The sequence below is a fragment of the Megalobrama amblycephala genome, linkage group LG12 (genome assembly GCF_018812025.1).
Source record: "Megalobrama amblycephala isolate DHTTF-2021 linkage group LG12, ASM1881202v1, whole genome shotgun sequence".
Classification (NCBI taxonomy): Eukaryota; Metazoa; Chordata; class Actinopteri; order Cypriniformes; family Xenocyprididae; genus Megalobrama; species Megalobrama amblycephala.
The window spans coordinates 12,864,056-12,877,921 of record NC_063055.1 but is presented as its reverse complement, the minus strand read 5'-3'; the positions used below and the strand labels follow the sequence as shown (position 1 = coordinate 12,877,921).

At 35.4% G+C, this 13,866-nt stretch overlaps 2 protein-coding genes across 3 annotated transcripts; both read right to left on the bottom strand.

The window, feature by feature from the left end:
- On the bottom strand, positions 1-7,001 carry sec22bb (SEC22 homolog B, vesicle trafficking protein b). 2 transcript variants are annotated; one of them, XM_048208844.1, is made up of 6 exons: positions 6,788-6,990; positions 4,658-4,669; positions 4,451-4,560; positions 4,125-4,285; positions 3,883-4,029; positions 1-1,309 (listed from the first exon to the last, which is right to left on the bottom strand). In XM_048208844.1, the coding sequence occupies exons 1-6, from the start codon at positions 6,860-6,862 to the stop codon at positions 1,155-1,157; spliced, it is 660 nt and encodes a 219-aa protein (XP_048064801.1). In that variant the 5' UTR covers positions 6,863-6,990; the 3' UTR covers positions 1-1,154. The 2 variants fall into 2 exon arrangements, with proteins under 2 accessions (XP_048064801.1, XP_048064802.1); XM_048208845.1 differs by lacking the exon at positions 4,658-4,669 and having other exon boundaries at positions 6,788-7,001.
- Positions 7,002-8,577: 1,576 nt separating this feature from the next.
- On the bottom strand, positions 8,578-13,597 carry npl (N-acetylneuraminate pyruvate lyase (dihydrodipicolinate synthase)). The gene is made up of 12 exons (XM_048208843.1): positions 13,469-13,597; positions 13,184-13,253; positions 13,016-13,089; positions 12,828-12,915; positions 11,991-12,048; positions 11,692-11,767; positions 11,498-11,590; positions 11,192-11,340; positions 11,052-11,098; positions 10,123-10,207; positions 9,957-9,996; positions 8,578-9,355 (listed from the first exon to the last, which is right to left on the bottom strand). The coding sequence occupies exons 2-12, from the start codon at positions 13,249-13,251 to the stop codon at positions 9,210-9,212; spliced, it is 924 nt and encodes a 307-aa protein (XP_048064800.1). The 5' UTR covers positions 13,252-13,253; positions 13,469-13,597; the 3' UTR covers positions 8,578-9,209.
- Positions 13,598-13,866: the final 269 nt, after the last annotated feature.

Below are 13,866 nucleotides of genomic sequence, written 5' to 3'. Positions count from 1 at the left end.
TTGAGTTTGAATCATTTTATTTATACTGTAGGTTTAGAGAGTTGAACAAATGCTCTTCTGATGAGCATTTTAGCCTCATCTGGTTGGTACATGGACGCCTGGTTGGTTACTGTGTGTTTAATTCTTCAATGCACATAAAATACAGACTTGTGTAAACTCTGAAAGAAAAAGCTGTAGTAAGTAACCCAGGTCAGATTTGTTAACCATGCAATAGTCAGGACCTCAGATCCAGATATACTGTATGTAGTTCTACACCACACTGGATTACATCTGACCCAAATCGAAAAAAGTGGCAGGCCACCACTCACCCCTGACACTAGTTTCAATGATCTGGTCTGTATTGAGTAACTGGACATGACCGCGATGTCCTCACTGCAGTGCAAGCGCTGTTTGTTGGGCAACTTTTGCACCAAGAACACAATCGAAAGTTCCAAAATTGCTGTTGGGTCGTAAACGAATGTACATTTGAAGCAAGTTCAAACTAAGACTTAATAAACCACTCCATTTCATGAGGCTTTCAGAGATATGAATATCTGGTTTATATATATAGGAGACTAAATGGGCGGTCAGTACAATTATAAATTTTGTGCTGATAATTAGAGGACTAAAGCTTTAATAATGCAGTCGCCCCCCCCCCAAACTCGTCTTTACATTTACTCCCCTGGCTGGAAGGAAACTTTATCTAAAGTGAGGAGTATTAAGTGGTCAGTGGAACTGATTCTATCCTCTTTCCAACCCACAATGTGCTAAAACTTCACAACTGAATTCACATCTTGTTAATGAATCATTAATTCATTGGTTTGGGATGCACTGCTGCTCTATGGTACTGTTATACAGTATATAAGAATAATTGCCATGAATGGAGGGATTTCACAAAGACAAACAGGAAAACACACTTTCATTCTCTCTCTTTCATTCATATACTCCAAGCAAGCGCAGACTAACTTCTGTGTAGTTCATAAAACAGATACCAGTGAGGATCAGGCTAGGGACTCAACGGCCTGTTAGGAGGGAAAGTGCCGGATCCGACAGTCTTTAAGAACAGGCTGTGGCTTTTAAAACACAACGTGAGCTTGTCGTCATTTGAGAATCCGTCTGCTTTTCACCTGTAACCTTCTCGAGAGCCCCTCTTCCCTCCGTATATCCGTCACACCTCACAGCCACCAGAAGCGTATGTATACGATCAGCATGATGAAGAAGACTCCACCCGCAGCTAGCTTAGCGTACGTGGAGCGAGTGTTCAGGTACTTGGCGTCGCTTCTGTATTTCTTGGACAGGCTGGACAAGTTGCTGGCTTTCGAGTCCAATGCTGAGGATAAAAACATGAAGATGTGAAGAGAAGAAATCTCAAATATACAGTACAGTACACAATTTTGCAGGTTTTATTTAGGGATTTTTAACGTTTTCAGGCAAAGGACTTCTTTAGTGGATAGAGAGATTTCAATTTAAAAATTTGGGGTCAGTAAGATTTTTCAATGTTTTTGAAAGAAGTCTTTTATGGTCACCAAGGCTGGACTTATTTGACTAAAAATACAGTTATTACAATTTAAAATAACTATTTTTTATTTTAAAATATAATTTATTCCTGTGATGGCAAAGCTGAATTTTCAGCATCGTTATTCCAGTCTTCAGTGTCACATGATCATCATTCTAATATGTGACCCTGGACCACAAAACCAGTCATAAGTCACACAGGTATATTTGTAGCAATAACCAACAATACAAAAAAATGTATGGGTCAAAATTATCAATTTTTCTTTTATGCCAAAAACCATTAGGATATTAAGTAAGATGTTTTGTAAATGTCCTACAGTAAATATATCAAAAATATATTTTTGTGAGTGGATATGCATTGGATCTTATCTGGACAACTGTAAAGGCGATTTTCTCAATATTTAGATTTTTTGTACCCTCAGATTCCAGATATTCAAATAGTTGCATCCCAACAAACCATACATCAATGCTTGAAACGTCTCGAAAGCTTATTATCAGTTTTCAGATGATGTTTAAATTTCAATTTTTTTTAAAAATGACTGGTTTTGTGGTCCAGGGTCACATATGCTAATTTGGTTCTCAAGAAACACCTATTATTATCAGTGTAAAAAAACCAACAAAAAAAAAAAAACAGTTGTGCTGCTGCTTAATATTTGTGGAAACTGTGATAAATAGAAATATTTTAACATTGTAAGATTGTAAATGTCTTTACGGTCACTTTTGATCAATTTAATGGGTTGTTGCTATTATTTTTTAATAAAAATGTATATAAAGTTAAAAAAAAAATTGCATTTAAACCTAAATTAGTTCCATATTAATGCATTAACATTTTTTGTTCAATTAATATATCATAATAAAGTCATTACTGCCATCAAAAACATTACTGTCCTGTGGCATCATATAATGCCACAGGACAAAGGACTTGAAATATCCATTTTAATTTAAATTTTTTAAAAATAGTAAGTGAATAATTTAGCTGAACTTAAAGGGTTAGTTCACCCAAAAATGAAAATTATGTCATTTATGACTCACCCTCCTCATGTCGTTCCAAACCCGTAAGACCTCCGTTCATCTTCGGAACACAGTTTAAGATATTTTAGATTTAGTCCGAGAGCTTTCTGTCCCTCCACTGAAAATGTTTGTACGGTATACTGTCCATGTCCAGAAAGGCAGTAAAAACATCATCAAAGTAGTCCATGTGACATCAGTGGGTTAGTTAGAATTTGTTGAAGCATTGAAAATACATTTTGGTCCAAAAATAACAAAAACTACGACTTTATTCAGCATTGTCTTCTCTTCCGGAATCCTTTCCATTGAATTGATTCCATTGAATTGATTCCTTTGAATTGATTCCATTGAATCTTTTCATCTGTCAGCGTTGGTAATGCACTTTTACGTCGCTGTGGTTGTATTTGGCGATTAGGACATCCGCGACATGCACACTTACGCACCATTTAAAAAAATATAGCAATAGCAAAATACAAACAAACAATGTAGAATAGCTTGAATACAGCGTGCGTCTCCCTCAGACTGTAAACGAAGCTCGGGTGCACCAGATAACACGTCAGCAGCGTCTTACGTCAGTAGCGTCACTGAGGAGTCGTGAACCACACTCCAGAGCAGAAGGGGGCGGTAATGCACCAATAAGCTGGATGCCAACCGCCGTATAAAACAGGAAAGAAGAAGCGGAGTCGCGAACGCGGATTGACAACAGACCCGGAAGAGAAGACAATGCTGAATAAAGTCGTAGTTTTTGTTATTTTTGGACCAAAATGTATTTTCGATGCTTCAAAATGTCGCGGATGTCCTAATCGCCAAAAACAACCACGGCGACGTAAAAGTGCATTACCAACGCCGACAGATGAAAGGATTCAATGGAATCAGTTCAATGGAAAGGATTCCGGAAGAGAAGACAATGCTGAATAAAGTCATAGTTTTTGTTATTTTTGGACCAAAATGTATTTTCGATGCTTCAACAACTTCTAACTGACCCTCTGATGTCACATGGACTACTTTGATGATGTTTTTATTACCTTTCTGGACATGGACAGTATACCGTACATACATTTACAATGGAGGGACAGAAAGCTCTCGGACTAAATCTAAAATATCTTAAACTGTGTTCGAAGATGAACGGAGGTCTTACAGGTTTGGAACGACATATCAATACTGACATAATTTTCATTTTTGGGTGAACTAACCCTTTAAGCTTCTTAACATTAGCTTTGGTTTAAGTAACGTGAATATTGTATTCGACATACCTCAAAAACAGATTTTACAGGTGGAAGAGAAAAAAAAAGTTAATTTTATATGTCCTAAAAGTGAGAAGAAACAAAAAAAGAAAAAGCATTATGCAAAATGAACCAAGCCATCACAAGCATTATTTACCAGATAAGGCCTCTCCTCGCTGCAGAACTTCTTCTATGTTGGCCACCATGATTCTCTGTACATCCTGTAGCTCTGTGTTGATGTTGCTCAGGTTCCTGCGTGCTCTGCTGTCGATATATGACTTTTTGGTCTTCTGGATATATGTATCTTTGGACAGATAGAAAAAACAGAATTACAAGGCTGTCTCTTGATGGGAAGTAAATGAAACTCTGGCTATTGAGAGAGAGAATGAGGGCTATTACCAAACTCTATGAAAGAGTAGGGCCTAGAGACCGTGGGCACCTTCTTGCCATGCTGTTCGTGAAACTCTGCCTGCAGATCTTCCAGATAACCGAAGGCTAGCTTTTTAGGAAACGCGGCCTCACAGAGAACCAGGTAGCAAACGCCTTTCTCTATGACATAGCTTTGAGAAGAGACACATTTTATCAGCAATGTGTTTTAGCTATCACATATTTGTGTAAATCTAGAAATAAAATGTACTGTGATCTTGAAGTTAACATTTTTACCTACTTATTATGATTAAATAAGTTATCAGCTTTACTGTAGTTTTAATATACTGTACACTTACTGAAAGGCCATTGATCCAGCCTCTAAGGTGCATCGGTTGGGACTCTGTTCATTTAGTTTGCGGAAGAGCTGTTTGGCTTGGCTCTGATATTGCTGGAGGTCTCGACCCATCTAAGGACAAAAGTGCACATTTATTAGATAATAACACACGGATACATTTGACTCAATCCTCTTCAGAGGGATTTCACAAATCCAAAGGTGAACAAACCTTTTCACTTCCCTTCATGGCAGCATGAAAGGAGGAAATGTAAAGATGTTAGACCTTAATCAACTGACTGCTGTAAAGGTAATGAAACTGCTGTGCACCTATTAGGAACATTAACACCATTTGGAGCAACTCTAGGTTGTTTTTTTTTTCTTTTTTTCTTCTACCAAAGCCCAAAACTTCGTCTTGATCAAAGAGGTTTTACAGTTAAAAATGAGAAACATAGGAAATAAGATTGTTTGCAATTTGTGTAGTTTTTTTATTAAAGTTTTTTCTCTTAATACTTAATACTTTACAGTGTCCGTTTATATTAGTTTAGTATCAGTTTATCCATAATTACAGAAGTTCAGCTGCACATGAGAAGTTACAGGTCAATCAAACCAGTCAAAAACAATACTGAGAGAAAAGTGCCAAACAAATCACATACTTTTTATGTTGAAGAGGAATAGATCATTTTAATTTACACTTCTACAAGGTCATCAGCCTACGTAGCTCTCTGGGTTACAGAAATATCACATACGCGCAGACATAATATCATTTTACAAGGATAAATCAACCACAAAATTAATCAGGAAAATTCATTCAAAGTCATTGTTTGCTTGTCTTCAAGTCATTCCAAACTAGGGATGATTTAAAACAATACCATTTCAAGTATACAAGACACATGTCACACTATAACAGATGTCATTTATCATATGAATACTCAAGAGATGTGCAATATAGTAAGTATATGAATCATATGGTGGCATTTGGGAGCTTGAAAGCCCCTTGTCACTATACTTTAAAAAAAAAAAAAAAAAAAAAAAAAAAAAAAAGTGCAAAATATAGACACTCATTTTGTGTTATGCAGAAGAAAGTTTTACAGGTTTGGAATAAGGTGAATAAATGATGACAGAACTTTTCAGTTAATTATCCCTTTAAATACAATCTTTTTACATTGAGTTATTGAACGAATAGGGAAATTCTTAGGAATTCAATTGAATTTTTAGGGAAATGTGTCAGAAACCGCTAATTTAGGGTTTATCCTAAAGTGCTTGACTATAAATATACAACATTTATATATGCAATAGGGCTGCACAACGATTAACCGCGATTAATCGTTTGCAAAATAAAAGTCTGTGTTATGTAATATATGTGTGTGTTCTGTGAATAATAATTATGTATATATAAATATGATATAAATACATGCACATACATGTATATATTTAAGAAAAAAAATTATATTTATATATAAAATATTTATATTTATGTAATATAAAATATATATGTATATTTATTTATACATGTATATGTTTCTTAAATTTATACATGTGCGTGTATTTATATATACATAATTATTATACACAGAACACACACATATATTACGTAACACAGACTTTTATTTTGCAAACGATTAATCGCGATTAATCGTTGTGCAGCCCTAAAGCCAATGTTGTGATTAATGTAATAAATGTGGGTTGTTTTTTTTTTTTAAATAATGCACATTTACTGTTTATATGGGATTTAATTATTATACTGGCTTCATATAGTATACACTGTTAATCAGACTGAAAATACAATTTAACAAATAAAGTAATTTGAAAATGAAGTCAGAAAAATAAAATTATGAAATCTGTTATCAAATATTTTATGATCGTATGATTTTGTTAACTTATTTGTGTTTTTAAACTATTTATTTAAAAAAGGGTGAAATTTAGTTTGGAGGGTGAAGACAAACCAGGTGTGTGAGTTCAAATCAAGACAGAAGAGGGCGCTGTTACTGATCAAGAGCACTCAAATTATACACTTCCATCTAATGAACCTTCTCTCTGTGACCAATTAACCTATTCTCAAATTGAGAATAAACGATAATACAATAAACAAATACAATAAAGACGTACTACGCTGTTAGATTCCAAGTACAGTATTTCAAATTAATGTAAACACTACAAGAGATGACGAAATAGTGCAATCTGAGCTAATAAAGGCCAGATTAAAACAGCTCTCTGCTGTTGTGGATTAAAAATCTGGGCAACTATACACGTATAGAAGAAAACATCATGTTCTCAAGGCACTGCTCTTTTATATTTCACATCCACAGCACACACAGGCCTAGTGTAAATGATAATCAATGATGAATCACTGAGCTCATACCTGCTCGTCCTCCTGCATTGAAGCCGCCAGCGGCAGTCCATCCGCCAGCCGCGCGATCATTGTCAGCAGCACCATTTTGCTGTAATGTCAGATTTACACACAGCAGGTGTATGTGGAGCGGTTAACAGCTGTAAAAATGTCTGTGTCTGGATTACAGCTTCACAACACTCCTCCGTACGCTGAGCTGGCCGGAAATACGTGAACATTCGGCGTCGCTGTATTATTGTCCCGCAGGGTTTTAATTTCTTTAACCCGCTATCTTTGGTTCCGCTTGTGATTGGGATTAGATGTGCTTTTGAATGACAGAAATACATAATTTAGATATGAGGTATTTATTTGATATTTTGCTTGGGTATTCGCCAGTCTCATAAAATAAAATAAAAATTAACATTTGTGTACTTACTGTGTTTCAGTCCAACAACACAGAGATTTTAGCCTAATCTAGATCTTCATTGGAGCTTTAAAAGCAATATATAAAAATTGTGGCCCTTATTATTTCTGATTCACCGAAAGATCACATCAGTTATGTTAAATAAACAACTTACAGATACCAACGTCTGATAACGGATTCACCATTTTGTTATTACTCGGTTTTGTTGTCTACACATACATCTGGCGTATATAAAAGACAGGGAATTAATGGATAAATCTCTTTAAATCAAAACCCCAGTGGGTAATTTATGAAATGACGACAACGGTGGAGTGGAAAAAGTATGAACGGGTTCATTTTGAGTCATACTCGTCTTTGCAAAAAATTCCTCTGCCACGGAAAAAATACTGTATCGAGCTATCTTCCAAAACAAGCTCAAAGCTAAATAACTAACAAATTGCAGCATTTCACATAAGGGCTCAGTCAGAAAGGGAGTCTTTTGGACAGAGGCTGAGACCCGGGAATAATATAAATAATAATAAAAATACTAGTCAAGAACCAGACAATCTCAGAGAATCAGAAATACAAAAACTTTGATATAATAACACGAGATGTTTAAAAAGAAATTTAAAAAGTGTATCCACATATGTGTCCAGAAAAACGGTCTCTAATTTGTAGTCAGACAGCTTTTTTTAGAGGAAACATGGTCATGACATGAATTTTAAAAGTGTCTGTTGCAGGCAGTTGTTTCCTTCACTCGTATTCTCACTGGGAGGAAATCGCTAGTGTTGTTTCTGCTGATGCAGCTGATAAATGGTCATGTACTGTGTAATACTGCACTTTTTTAGTCATACTGTGAAGTCAGCATTAAAAAACAAACACTGATTAGGTGGTGATAGTGCAGTCTAGGCCAGTGTGTCCTGACTCCTGAGGTGTTTCCCACACTCCTACAATGTTTCCACACAAACATGTATTTAAGAAAAAAACATTACATTTTCAGACTTGATTTCATTATATTAATTTGAATTATCTAAAACCGGATATGTCACCTGAGGTGCTGTTTATTTGAGATTATGAGATTAAACCAAAAGACAGAGGAGGCAGGAGCATTTCATCCACTTAAAAGGTTCAATTTGCTCCAGTCTGGCAGATTTTCACCACAGGATTGAACAGGGAGGAAATCAGATGATATTGGGAAATACCTGTGACATAACAGCATTATGACTGCTGAATTATTCAGAGACAGAAAGACATATTCTGTCCCTTCTCAACTTCTCCATCAAACAGAAATTAGAAAGTCTTCAATGAGTGAGGCAAATTCTAGGGCTCTCTTAAAAAGACACTGCTGACCAAACTCATTAAAATAGACATTTAAAATTAAAACAGGCATATTTCAGGCTATTATGAGGAATGACTTGCATTCAATAATGAATAATAATCTTTACTCAGAGAATTTAAAGATTTAAAAAATGTCCCTTTTTGTATGTGGAAACATACAAATCACCAAACTTAAGAAACTCCAAGATTAAAACCGTGTGGTCCATTAACAGTTACATCAGCACCAGCCAAAATTAAGACAGTATTAAAGAAGATGTATAACAAAACAGAAAGAAAATGTTAAAGACTTACATATGTGTGTGTTTTAACACATTTCATCTTAAGACAAGAAAAAATAAAACATACAATATACACATTGAGGTATACAAGGTGCAGTACATCAATGGTGTAGAGAAATCAGTAACGCTGTGGATTATTCATAACTCTTTAGGGTAATTCAAGTAAGTTCATTAACATTTCTACCTGCATTGTAATGTTATTAATTATATAAAATGTAAATGCTAAAGACTTTATATGTGCGTTTACAACAAACAAAACAATAAAAAAGGCAATCCAAGTATAAAGTACGAAATGTAAAAAGCATGCACATATAAAAGATACAGTACATCAACATACTGTAGTGTAAAGAAATATGGAACAGTTTACAGCTTGATAACAATACAACCCCTTTTTTTTGCAATTTCATGCAGGCTCACAGAAATTTCTACTTTTATTTTAATGTCTCTGAGAGAAGTCCTTGATTTTCTGTGCTATAGCCTGGGCCTTTGAGACAGGGCACGGCAGCAGCGGGAGTCGGGGAGGACCCAGCACTAACCCTGACACTTCACTCATCACCTGCTTATTCACGGCCACATCAAACCCTGCAGAGCATACATGATGGAATAAAGTTAATAAAAAGTTACCTATAATATGCACAACAACAACAAAAGCAATGTCTTACTGACACATCACAGCTGTACTGGGAGTACAATACCATTCAAAGGTTTGGGGTCAGTATGATTTTATATTTTAAAGAAATTAATGATTTTATTCGGCAAGGACGCATTAAACTGGTCAAAAGTGACAGTCAAGACATTTATAATGTTACAAAAGATTTCTATTTCCAATAAATGCTGTTCTTCTGAACTTCCTATTCATAAAAGAATCCTGAAAAAATGTGTCACAGTAGCACAACCGATTTAAATATTGCTTAAAAAACTTAAAAAACTTAAAAAAAAAAAAAAAAAAAAAAATCAGCATATTACAAAGATTGTGTGACACTGAAGACTAGTGTAATGGCTACTGAAAATTCAACTTTGGCATCACAGGAATAAATTACATTTTAAAATATATTACAATAGATAACAGTTATTTTAAATTGCATCAATCTTTCACATTTTTAGTGTATTTTTGATCAAATAAATGCAGCCATAAGATCTTACCAACCCCAAACATTTGAAAGACACAAAACACTCAACTCACCAAGGTTCTTAGCAAATGTGATGACCTCCATAAATTCAAACTGTAAACAGAGAAGCAAATTCATTCAACTGAAAATTAATTAATTAAACTGAAAACATGTGGATGAAATAAAAACGGCCCAAATTATAAAGCAGCACTAAATGAGAAATGCACATGAATGACGTACCTGCAGGGCTCTGGTCTGCATGTGGTTGCCATTATCAAAAGCAGAAAGCATCTGGTTCACTATGCATCCGAGGTAGTTATATGTGCTGGAGAGGATAGAGAGAGTGTTGCATGGTCTTCAGCAATGCATTATAGGTTACGTTTTTTAAGCTACGAAAGTGTGTCAGCAGGTACTGTTTTTTCTGCAATTTATTGTCAAGCCATAACCTTTAAACATAAATGTGTATCAGTTGTTATTGCAGTTTTAAAATAAAAAGGGAACACAAAACTGAAACTACACTACTGCCATCAAGCAAATCAGCCACAGGAGACACTGAACGATACAATAGCTGTTTCCAACCACTTATTTTTATGCAAATTTTGGGATATCGCATAAAAACTGCTTGATGGAAATATTTTAAGACGTGCAAAAAAATTCTAAAAATGGGGGCGATTTTTACTGGAGGACCCCCCTGAAACGCGATTGGGCTAGTTGAGAGTAGCAATTGGGCGGGTTTTGTTGTGAAAACCTGGCAACCCTGGTTTAATCATTCTGAAATGCCTTAGCCAAAGTCTGTCATTAGAATGATTTGGTATAATAACCTCCCAAAAGTGTATCACACGATTGCGTTCCAAAACACCAGGCATCCACCTCTGAACGCAAGATAACATGACAGTGTATTTTGTCAGTGCGCTCCATGGTGGTGCAACAACTTCCATTTTTCTTCCAATTTCACCAGAAAGTGAGGATTTAGTTCTCTTAAACACATGGGATGGAAACGGTGCTTTATTCTCAAAGGTTATATGAGATATTAGTTAAATATACAAATCTATATGGAAACATAGCTAATGTATTATCACGAACCAGAAAGAAAAACAGTGAAAGATCATGAATTTTTGGCAACTGAAGCCAGAGAAAGAGTTGTAAGATGCCATGATGTTGGGACTCACCTTCCTACTGCTCCATGAACACCTAGTACCAAAGCTCCCAAGAGTTGCTATGTAACAAAGTGTCAAGCAAAACATAAAATCAAAACTGGTTACACTAGCAGGAAAAATTCAGTAGATGAACGAGTGAGGAGATTTCATACCTCATCTACTCCGTACAAGACAGACCAGTTATGGGCTTGACTGTAACAGACACACTGTCCAAGATCCCTCAGGTCGGTCCCACTGTATTTCACTCCCTGAAATGAGGGGATCATCCGCTCTATTCCATTTAGCACATCAGCTGCCTCCACTGAAAAAAAAAAGAGAAAACTGAGACCAGGAGGAAGTCAATCTCTCACACGTGAATCTGACTCATTCAAAAATTGAGTACTGTGCAATACTCAACAATTTACAAAGGCGTCAGTGTTTTGACTGCCAGTAATGATGACACATGGGGCTGCTCTTACATGCAACACCGGTCATGCCTGGAATATGATAATAATACATCGGAAGATCTGGAGCAGAGGCGCTCACTTCCTTTATAAACAACCTCAATGCATCTGTGAAAAGAGAAAAGTCATTTGTTTTATGACAATTATACAAAAGCACATTTGGTAACATGAGATTAATTAAGTAGCGTTTAGAAAAAAGGGGTTAAAACCTGCATTAATGGGTTTGAAATAGGAAGGAGAGATTACTGCTATGGCATCAGCCCCTATACTGGCGGCATGCCGAGCCTGAAGGAAAGTAAAAAACATCCAGTCAGCATTTTTAAACAGTCACGAGGAGAGAACTAGATGTTTATCTGAACGTGCTGAAACACAAATGGATAAACATGGGAACAAATGGCAAGAGAGATATATATGTGGGACTGCAGATATGAAAGTGCATTAAGAAAAGTGGTATGTGCATGAAAGATAATGCATGTGAATAAAAGGGGATGTTAAGCAGTGTGCTCACCAGTTCTTGAGAGTCTTTTATACTCATGCAGCCAACATGAACAACCACTTGCTCAAGCCTGAACACACATATAAAGTAGAAGAAATGAAAACTCTAGCAATGGCAACTTCTATGAGAAAAAAAAGTTAGATGAAGATGTGTATTAAGGTGTTTCTTAGGCTATGGACAATCTTAAACAATAATGTCCAACAGTGGACATACTTATTGCATCACAGGAGAATTTTGTTATTTTTGTATTTTTTTCCGACTCATATCCACCACGTATGTAAGTTGATTCACAGGAAATACAAGCATTTTGTGTTGGAAATGATAGTTTAACTGTTTTTGGCTAACTCCGTTGACTAATTTCATAGCTAGAAATGGATGTATCCTAAACACACACACAATTAGATAACATGTTCACACTTTTCATATAATTTGACATTATTACTCATTAAGAGTAAAACTGCTGGTTGTGGTGGAAATGTAAAAATGTAAGTAAATCATTTTCACACAACAAATTTTGAAATTGTTTATGATTTTTTCTCCCACTTTCTGATTAGATTTTTTATAATTTTCAAATTAAAATTAATACTTAAAATTTCTCATGCTGGATTTGCCTATTTTAAAATGGAATGTGTGGGTCAGCAATATTTATACAAGCAATAAACCTGAGAAGTAGCAGAAAATAAACGACGAAGGCACAGTAAACAAAATGCTTAATGTGACTGTGACCTTCACATAATAAATAAAAATGTTTTTCTGTTAACATTATGTCAAAACGTCATTATGTCAGTAACTTTTACAACCCCTGGGACATAATCATTGCCCGATGCTGAATAACACGCTATAACTCACTTGCCCTTTCCATGTTGGCACCAAGCTGCAGCAAGCTGCTTCCTTTCGTCCACAGTTAGAGAACAGCCCTCACCTGTTGTGCCATTAACTACAAAAAACAAGGTGGTTTAGATTACAAATGATACAAATGAGAAAACATGCTGGCTTATTTCCCAAAATCTTTGATTAAATTAATAGGTTTGACTTACCAAACACACTCTTGACATTCTGTTTTTCTATTAGGTAATCAATGTATGGTCCAATTACAGAGAGATTGATCTCCCTAAAAAGAGCAAAGATTGAATAACAATAACCAAATCACTGCACGCCAGGTATAAGATTGTGTAAAGCATTTATTGAGAAATTAACTATTTCACCCTTCTGCGGTAAGTGGAGTAAATGTAGCTGCCACGAGACCAGTGAGCTTTTTTACGCTTCGAGACATCTCTGCATACACAACAACGAGAAACGTCAATTGCGTAAGCAGACTGAACAACTCCACGGACATTACGTTACATGTCATACATTTGATACAATCAGATTTTAAATGATCCTGAAAAGTCTCAAGTTGTATTTTCTTTCGCTAAATGACCACATAATCATTCACCTTGACCGACCAATTACATTTGAATTCAGTCCACAATTAAAAGACAGTCGCTTACCTTTCTCTTTAGTTCAATGAGCTCGGGCAGTGTCCACTTATCACTGACTGCACTGACAGTTGAACTACTGTACTTGTTTGGACATGACGTCACTGCACGAGGCAATCATGTGACGGACGCTTACGGAAGCATAAGCACTTTTTGCTACGTCTTGAAAAGTAAAATATGCGATAAACCAAGGAGTTACTTTTTAATTTTATTTAGAGGACTTGTATACATTATATTAAGAAATGTGTTGTACTGAATTAATCATTTTAAATAAATGTAAAACAGACAATGATACGACGTGTACTTTCAGTGAAATGCATAACAAAAAATATTTTATTAATATATCAGGATTCTTTTCTTTTTTATTATTTATATTTTCATTTTAATATATTTGTATATGTAAATTATAT